Source organism: Sparus aurata, chromosome 11, assembly GCF_900880675.1.
Source record: "Sparus aurata chromosome 11, fSpaAur1.1, whole genome shotgun sequence".
Lineage (NCBI taxonomy): Eukaryota > Metazoa > Chordata > Actinopteri > Spariformes > Sparidae > Sparus > Sparus aurata.
The window spans coordinates 24,308,481-24,318,576 of record NC_044197.1 but is presented as its reverse complement, the minus strand read 5'-3'; the positions used below and the strand labels follow the sequence as shown (position 1 = coordinate 24,318,576).

General features: G+C 39.6%; 1 protein-coding gene across 1 annotated transcript; it reads right to left on the bottom strand.

Moving 5' to 3' along the window:
- Positions 1–2,244: 2,244 nt before the first annotated feature.
- On the bottom strand, positions 2,245–4,444 carry LOC115591167 (transcription factor jun-D-like). Its single transcript, XM_030432915.1, has one exon. It carries the CDS (start codon positions 4,160–4,162, stop codon positions 3,341–3,343), a length of 822 nt encoding a protein of 273 aa, XP_030288775.1. The 5' UTR covers positions 4,163–4,444; the 3' UTR covers positions 2,245–3,340.
- Between the last annotated feature and the right edge of the window lie 5,652 nt (positions 4,445–10,096).

Here is a 10,096-nt window from a genome sequence, read left to right as displayed (position 1 = left end):
ATAACTTCATTTACTGGTTGTTTTTCCACACTGCACGCTGCATCAGAGCCAAAATAGCACAGTTTCAGATAAATGTGTTTTAAATCGCAATGGAATATCAAAGAAATAACAAACAAAAAAAAGGATTTTGATCTCCAGAAAAATGCAGAATATCAGATCTGATAAACTGACTGATATTTGATCAACTCACGGTAAACAGTATATAAATACACATGGATATATGTATAATGAGTTTGTTGTTTTGTTCTTTGTTATTTAAGTACTTTAAGACTTTTACTTTTTTGTTTAAAGTCATATTTTAACAACAAAAATATCAAAGTACTTAAATTAACTGACAACCAAGATCTGTGCTAACTTAAAAAAAACTTGCTGCATCTCCATTGTTGGACAGTAACGTTGAAATTCTGTTCAGTTTTATAAAATGTTTCAGTTTCAGCACTGAGGTTGTCACACTGGTGGCAAATGTTTGGCTGCTTCTCGTCCGACAGCCTCAAGATGTCACTGTTTCAGTCTTCACCTGGAAATGAAAAAAAAAAACAAAGTCACACAATGAAAACATATGTACATATATAGATATATACACAATTGTGAAGCTTGGATGTAGACATCAAGAAAAATGCAAAGTGCCAAGTTAGGTCAGTATGTCTCAGAAGGGACAGCAAAGGACTTCAGAAACCAGCTGTTCAAGTCAATTTTTTATTTTTCTAATATATTTGAGAATGTGATTACATGTTGCTTTCCACAGATTTATACTTTCCCAATTACAAAAGCATATCGAAACTAATGGAATATTTAATTTGAAGGTATCTCTGAATGTGTATTTGTCCTTAAACAGACTGTTGAAGGAGCGGAAATTAAAATTAATTAATAAAAAATAACCTCTTCAGCACCACTCAGGAAGTGCATCATTACATTACAAAGACAGCTTTGTCCATGAACTGTAATCAGATTACTTATCCAAAGACTACATCAAAATGATATAAATTGTAGGTAAAAAAAGAGGGAAAGAAAAAAAAAGTATCATGATCTGAGCTCAGCAGAGTGACACTAAGCACAGGAAGCCAGTCAGTTAAGAAATAGCTGCTTTTGGCCCACGGTCCATTAATAAGCTTGTACCAAACAAATCAGTCATCATCTAAGCCATGAAAATGAAGTCATGAGTGTTGGGGAAGGCTTCAGATGGTGGGCTATTAGTTTCTGGTATCGCGGTCATCCTAACCCCAATCGACAAAATATTACCAAATGATTGTCCGTTGGGGTCATTAATTTCTTCCATTTCCCTACTATATTGTATGGTGCTATAAGGCCATTGAGCACAACATTTTCCAATGAATGTTATCTTATTAAGATTAAAAATTAACTGTATATCTAGACCATCACTGGATCAAAATAGTATGCTTATATATATACATATATATATACAGTACATATCATACAGTAACTTAATACATATCATATACCACACCTATTTAGAGGGAAAACTATGGGATATACCATAACTGACCAATAACATAATGAAACAAAGGACATAAAAATGACTTTCTATAGCCACAATTTAACTGTGATAATATCAAGAGTGTCCTGCTTTTCTTATGATACTGACTGCTATTAACAAAAGCCACACAGTGTTTATTAAAAAGGCTAATAGAACCAATGTTCTGGTGTAATCCTGATATTAAGGACTCCGGTCATTTGATAATATTATAGGGAACAACATCTAATCAGATTGAATTCTGCATTGCTGGGTAATAAATAATATCTCAAATAAATCATTAATAGTCCACCCCCTTAATCTGACATCTGTGCAACGACCACTGAAGTCAAACATATCCTTATTTTCCTTTGGACAGCCTGGAGTTGTTCAAGGTCCAAACATGTTCAAGAAAATGTCCCTTCAACTATCAGTGCAGTAACATATTTTGTAATTTCCCAATTAACCAGCAGAGGGAGAAAGATACCAGGGGGATGATGTGATTCAGAAATATTGCACATATGGTTCCAAATACTGTTATTACACAACACTGGCTTCACTAATTCAATCTCCATCAGAGGAGGAAGCTATTAATGTACTATAATGACACACTGTTGACTTTTAGTTATGGTGTCAATGTTGTGCCAGCATACGTTAATTAAACTGAGCATGGTCTTCAAACTAATCGCTTTATTTTGTCAGTTTTGCACACAATGACTTGGACCATCAGTATGTGTTTGCCAACATGCATGCAAATGAGAGCTTCACCAAAATGGAGGAAACAGTGTTTATTGCCAGCAGCATTTAATTCAGAACGCAGCAGCATACAGCCAAGTAACTGTAGGCTAGAGGTGACAGCAACAGTCAGTGCAACAAAAAAGGTTACCACTCGTAACATTAAAACAAAGAACACATTGAATTTGAGACACAGTAGAGTAAAAAATAACAAAAAGATAAATACATGTGTTTGTAAAATGTTGACATTGATAAACACTGATTAAATTGCACCCTTTGACACCCAGCAGTGGGCAACATTCGAGTATGTCAACAACATGCAAACTAATTAGTCCATTATGTAGTCGATTGGTGTCATATCAAATGTGGGTGTGTGGACTTCTCTTACGACCAGTTCCTCATATATTAATCTGTGTCACATGTGTGTATATCACTGTACATATATTGAAAATCTGTTTGGTCCATGTTTGAGACTGTATACAGAAACAGCCAGTCTGTAAACATTTTTTACAGGAAAAAAAAATCTAGATTATATCCCTTTTGTCATTAAAGGTGAGCAAACAGCCCTCCCAGCAAGTGCCTAGTTCTCTCATCAGGGAATCTCATGACAAAATTTCTGCAAAAAAAAATTGCAGTTCAATGTTGATTTGAGCACCAGTAAACATATATACGAGGTAGAACAGCATTTCAATCATCGAATATATCAAAGTGTAACACTCTTCATTTCGGCTTAAACCCAATCGACTAATTGGCGTCACTTAATTTAAAAATCGAGTGATTAATACTGGCGAATCATCTCCACTGGACGGAGGCGTGTGTGGAGATGTAGATCCTGGAAATTGCTTTTACTCAATAAAAATGCAACTTATCAGTATTATCTGATGGCCGATCAGAGCGAGAGAGTCTCATCACACATTATCCTACACTGTGTTCTACCAGGTATGATGATATCTTAGCTGATGTTCAGAGCAATTTAAACAGACCATTATTAATGTACAGTTTGGCCTACGCGGCCTGGCAATCATTCCCCTAGGGACGGCACATATCTGGGCTACATACAGAAAAACCAACATTAACAAAGTCCATGAAGCTTATATGCTGGTCAGTAGCCCAACTGCAGGTCATGTCCTCAGACTAGTGGACCTGGACTTCGTGTGGCAGCAGCTGGCAGCCGCTGTTGACATGGGTGAGGACTTTCTGCTTCAGCTGGGACACTTGCTCCCTCAGCAGGCTCGCCGTTGAGGCCAGATCGACGTTGTGGTTCTTCAGCGTTTTGACCTTGTCCTCCAGCCTGGAGATCCGCTCCAGTTTGCGCATCCGACACTTGGAGGCTGCAATCCGGTTGCGCAGCCTCTTCCTCTCGGCTTTCATGCGCTCCTGTGAGTCAATGTCGATGGGAGACAGCGGCGGACTGTCCCCGAAGCTCTGCACGTCGGGGACCGTCTGAGGCTCCTCCTTCAGCGGCTGGACCCGAGAGAGCTCGGGCTGCGGCGGGGCTGCCCCCAAATGATGCGACGGAGGAGGCGGGAAAGGGACGGTGTCTGTGGAGTAGTTGACGGTGGTTTCCAGCGGCCCGCTGCCGTAACTGCTCAAGTTCGTGTACACCGGTAGATCCGGCTGCACGGTGACCGGGGCGATGTTGGCGCCCAGGTCCAGGCTGCTGTTCGTCTGAACGGCTCCGCTCAGCTGGTTCTGCTTGTGCAGGTCCTCCAGCGCCTTGACGAAGCCCTCGGCGAACTCCTGCTCGTCCGTCACCGTCTTCGGGTAGAGGAACTGGGAGCTGGTGGGCGTCGTCGTGACCATCCCGTTGGACTGGATGATGAGCCGCTCCAGCTCCGGGGAGGCCAGTTTGAGCAGCCCCAGGTCCGGGGAGCTGAGGAGGCTCTCGGCGTCGCGGAGATGCGGCTTGAGGTCAGCGTCGTCCGCCAGGCTCAAGTTAATATCCTTCTTCATCATTATTTCCGTTTTTCGAAATGACTAGTCGACGTGTTCGGCGCTCCCTCAGAACGGAGCCGTGCCCATAACCTCAGAGGAACGAACGGCGCGGTTCAATGAATTATGTCCAGCCTCATTAATGTTTGAACACCTCCGCCTGCTGCTCGGACCTGACTGTACTGTGTGTGCCCGCTCGCGCCGCCTCGAGCTTTTCTAGGCTCGCACGTTCCATTATGTCACATCAGAGCACGCGCACTGGGCAGAAATGACGTTTTCCACACTTTTATTTTAATAACGCCGATCAAAGAGGCGCAGACGAGAGGGAGGTTTCACTATGTGCAGCTTTGCGGTGCCCATGGATTAAATGTATTTATTTAATTTTTTTTTAGCGATGATGTATTTTTGTAGGCTAACCCGGAAGTGGTGAACCAGAATCTTTATTTACTGTGTGAATTTTAAGAATATATTAAAAGTCTGGCACTGATTGACACTCAGAAAGGTAACAAAACCCATTAAGTTGTACGAAGATCTTTTCTAACAAGAATAATGTGTTGTTTTGTACCTTTTCTTTCTCCTCTCTTTTACCTTACAGATTCAATTTGCAATAATGATTTATGATAATGTCTTGTTGTTTCTGTTCCTTTATATTTAGTACTTGTCCATCTGATGAGTTTGTATTATATTTGATTTTTTTCTATAAAGTTGATTAAAAAAGTAAAGCGTCATGAGATTACTTTGAGTCGTCTGGGCCCCTCAACAAAAAGCCAAAGGGATTTTTCCATTGGATTTTCAAATATTGCTGAAAAAAAAAGCTCTGTAATAAATACTTGCATGTTTTGTCCAGCAAGATAATCTTCATAGATGAACTTTTAAAACCACTTTTGTGATTTCTTTAAGCGTAAATCTCTAGAAGTAAAAAACTAATCTGACGTTATAAACAGACTGCATTGTGGTCACGTTACTTTAACATCAGCAGCACTAAGTAGAGACGAGGGACCCGGATGTGCAAAAATGTTTACTGATTTCCGGGTTTAGGACTACAAACTACTTTTTAACTTTGTTTCAATTAATTAGAATATTTGTGTATTGTAGGCCTATAGAAAGCAGACTCACAGCCCTTCCGGTGAATTGACCTTATTTCAGAAAAATATTGTATGATAGTGAATTGAGAAAGATGATTTCGACCATGAAACACATGTGTGAGGTTTTGTCACGGTTTGTCATAAATTAAGTAAACTCGTCACAGAAAATGTATTAAAGAGTTAGTTCTGTGAACTGCTAATGTAAAGGACCAGCTTTAAATTGCTTAAGTTACGGGTTTGTTGAAAGTTCAACAAGACAATGTGACTAACGCCACTGTTGTCTGACTCATAATTCAGTAGTTTTATGACAAACTGTGACTTTAATGACCAGAAAAATTATAGCCACAAACATCATATGTGTAATTCACGGCACAATTCAAACATGATCAACAACATTATTTGTCTGCACTTACACACTGATTATACACTAGGAATAAGGGAATCCATTATGCTATATGAATGCAAGTCTGTGAATGACCATCAACATCCGTTCAAAGTGTTTGGGTTTTTCCTGGATTGCAAATGTTGATTGTTTTCCTCAGAAAGGAAGCTTAATTTTCCTTTCAACCACTGGCTGAGAGATGGGTTGTTTTTGTGGGTTTTCCCAAAACACAGCAACTCTATTTAGCCAAATATTACCTCTTTTTAAGTAACATACACTAGCTAAGTCCTAATCTCCAATTATTTTCCTTGATAACAACTAGTATGAAGATTGTTATGCCTCTCTGTATGTTAAAGGTACTGACAGATGACACACATGCTCTTGCTTGATTATAGTTATAGGTACACACCCTTCTGTAATACCGGAGCATCTGAATAAGACTATGAGAAGTTGATGAAAGCTCCAGGAAAGAACAGTAAAAGGTCCTTCTTGTGTTAAAATTTTGTAAACTGCTATGCTGCTTAGGGCTTCAACAGAGTGGCTCATTTTATCAATAGATGATCTTTGGTAGCAGCTCTATTGCCATGGAGAGGAAGGAGAAACTACAAACACTGAGGTGGTACGTCGAGGTTTGATGTCATGGTGATTATTGACTGGTACTTGTGTTGTTTACATTTTCACCCCAGTATCATTAATATGTAAATTAAGTGTTATTGTTACCAAACAGGAAGATACAATGGAAGCGTCGTCTTGCATTAATTTTGGACATGAAGCTAAGAAAACAGTTGACATCCTGCCGCGTACTTCTGCTGAGACATTAGTTGTATTCTTGCACGGCAGAATTAGGAGAAGTTGAATCTGAAACCCATCTGATTTCAACACTTCCTCTGGTCAGTTAAAAGCTTTCAAGATGTCTCTGAGTTGGTCTCGCACACAACACAGCCATCTGATGAAAAAGTCACATGATAATTTAAATTGCAACCCAAGAGTTTACATTTTGCATTACAGATTTTACTTTGCTTTTGTTGCCCATTTTACTTACAGCATTTTAGTTTAGCCTTTTTACCACCTCTCTTATAAGAGCATTTTTATTTTTTATTTCCATGATATCACCTCCTCCCACATCCAATAAACTAATTTCACTGAATAATCTTACAATGTTTTCTGACCAGTGCTGCTATCATTCATACAGCACTCACTTTTGTACACCTGCATACCACGTCTGTGTACTTCAAGCGGCAGTAAATATACTTAGAATTACTGTTCTAAAACTGTCCTCAGGTATTGAAATCATTATATTCCTGATAATTGCAGAAGTCTGTGTTTGGTTTCCTCCTTTCTCATATGATTTTTGCTCCTTTTCATAATACACAGATGCAAACAGCAGACAATCAATTTATTAAGGCAAATATTTAATAATGAATCAAAACCCAAAAAGTATATGGAGCTAAATATCGTGTCTCTTGTGTCCTTCATCAAACAGTGGCTCTGGACTGTAAAGGGTTACACAGAGGGGTATGTGCGTCACAGGTAGGCCCCATCCATCAGTGCAAAGCTTTGTGTGGGTGGATCACATGATAAAACCCTGTGATGTCAGATCTCTTAACGGTAGAGCGGAAATGGAGGTGTGTGTGTGTGTGTTTGTGTGTGTGTGTGTGTGCATGTGTGTGTGTGTGTGTGTGCCTGTGTTGTGTGTGTGTGTGTGTGTGTGTGTGTGTGTGTATGTGTGTGTGTGTGTGTGTATGTGTGTGTGTGCCTGTGTGTGTGTGTGTGTGTGTGTGTGTGTGTGTGTGTGTGTGTGTTGAAGGTTGGGTAAACCAACAGAGGAGAGATATTTTTGTCTGAATATCAGAGTAGTGAGAGTGGGGGTGTTGAGACTGAGGAAAGAAAAGGGTAGCTGGAAAACGATGTAACGCACACACAGGACTTTCTTTCATTCTCTTCCCTTATCACAACCAAAATGTACAAAATGTGACATTTGGAGATAAGACAGTTTTTTAGTTTCTGCTACTGAAGTTTTGCGCCCTCTCATTTAACCATTGTCCATAAATGTTGAATTTGCTCTTAGATATTGTACTTGTCAGGTCAAAGAGATTCCCCAATTCTAGAAATCTAGTCTTGTAATCAATTTATTTAGCATTATCCCTTTTTCAAATAGCAAGTGTACATTAGATAATACTTCCAGTGAAAAAAAGGACTGTAACGAATGTAGAATGTATGCAAATTGAATTCAGATTTTTCTTTCGTGTGACGAATCTGAAATTCAAAATGCTAAAATCCAATTTGGATTTTGTCATTGAGAATGCCGTAATCACTTTTATAAATGTATAGACCCATGTCTCTCCTCCTGATGCAGTAAAAGAGAAAAAACATTTTCTGGTATCCATGCCCAATTTTCTCCAATCAGGACAGAGAACTCCATAAAGAGGCGGTCCTGTCTGCTCGAGGAACGCATTGAGAGCGTGAACCTCCTGTTTAATAGGAGGTTCACGTTCACGGTGCAACTGGGACACTACCAACTCCAGTGTTCCTGGTGCGGCTTATACTACCAAACTGGTTAAGGGAGGAAAAATGCTTGAAGAAAAGAAATTGGTGCTTTGAGAGAAAAACCAGGAGTTGTGCCAGTGTGGTGACGGAGAGAGGAGGGAGGGGATTGTGAAGTGCAAAATGGACTGGAAGAAAGCAGAAATGAGGACAACACTAAATGTACAATGGACTTTAATTTAAATTTCCAAGCACAACAACTAAATTTAAGAATAAAACTGTAAACTGGACTCATGAAACGCCAGCAGACAGCAAAGTAACAATTAAAAAATTGACTTTCCTGATAGAGATATTTACTGGATAAGCAGAACGTATGGATCAACAGCAAGTACATCTCCAGATGAAAAATCAGGGGCTCTACAAGAGTCATCCTCTGGGGAACAAGAATGTCTGTGCTGAATATCATTGTAATGCATCATATAGACCAGCTGACCACTGACAATGCCACCAAAACTCTAGACGACCCACCATAAATCTTTAAAAGGTGACACTAGAATGACCATGTACTGCTTATCAGGTAGGAAATCACTCAAAAACTCCATGTTTCCTTAATGACCAGGGCTGCCGACACAGGGCAGACATCAGGTCAGTTGTCTCGGGTCCGCAGATCTTGAAACCACCAGATCATTTAAGAAACCTCAAGACAATTTCCAGCCTTACTAATGGTGACAAATCCATGTGTTTGTGGAGACAAATACAGGTATTTCAAGCAAAAACACAATATTTTCCTACCCTAACCGTGTGTTTTTTGTGCCTAAACCTAACCCGACCATAAGCACTGCTTTGTCACAACATAAAACAGAAAATGAACCTACAGAAACGTAAATCATAAAGAAATGTCAAGTTTCAACATATCCATTGTTTGTAGAAATGTACGATGCCAACATTTATGCTTGTGATTTTGTTGGCCTGTTGGGGTGAAATATACCTGACATGATATTCAGAAATGTTCTACATACAAAACACTAAATAGCCCAGTAGTGTGTCATAATGTAATTATGTATCATATGACAGCTAAATAGTCGAAATACTTTGAACGAGAATCAACATGACGTGAAGAGTGGACTTTGGCCTCCGGCAATCATTTTTTATCGGTGATTGTGGGTTAACACTGCAAGCCAAGGCGGACAGGGATGAGCTGTCAGGAATGTTTGGCATGGGCTGGAACGGTTCAACTTCCGCTGTACCAAAGCCCAAAAGAGATCAGGAACGTTTTGTGCTGTACTGAGCAACATGTGGTTAATGTGTAGATCGTGCTTGAGGCCCTTTGAAGGTATTAATAGAAACAAGCGTCCATCTTCTGATGTGAGACAGAAACTTTAACGGTTGGCTTACTTTCATCTTCACATCTATGAATTTCTTGTGAATTTCCTGTGAGGGTCGAACACACAAGTGAAGAGTTTGGCAGTTTTTACTCGCAACTGATCTGGCAAGTGTACATGGACGTATGAAAATACTGAATAAGGCATTTTTTCAAAGATGTTTACTAGATAAATGTTGAGTCTTGATCCTCTGCAAAAATGTCACAGTGCCCGAGTGGCAGGTATGTGACTCTCTGTGGGCATGTGGGCTCAAAATAAAACAGATATCAAACGGCACCTTATCTTACATCTCATTTACCAGAACTTACATGTCTTTCACACGTGATCATTCCAAGTTTAGAGCAGTGGTTTTCAAACCTTTTGAGCCACAGACAAAGTCATAAAAAAGGGCAAGCCAAAATTTCAAATGTTAAATGTGAATTGGTTCTATGTTTCAATGGAGGGAGGAGAGTGTCAGCAGTATGGACTTTTCAACCTAATTGCCAGAAGTTCTGTTGCGCTAACTACGTTTCTTGAAAAAGTTTCAGTTTTTGTAGTCGAGTTTTTATTTTACTCTTGTCACAATGCTGTGTTTATGCTCTGGTTATATTTCAACACAAAGACCACTCAGATAGAGTAGTAGGTT

Excerpts from the sequence above, each read along its gene's own strand:
- LOC115591167 (XM_030432915.1), bottom strand. The coding sequence starts at position 4,162 with ATGATGAAGAAGGATATTAACTTGAGCCTGGCGGACGACGCTGACCTC.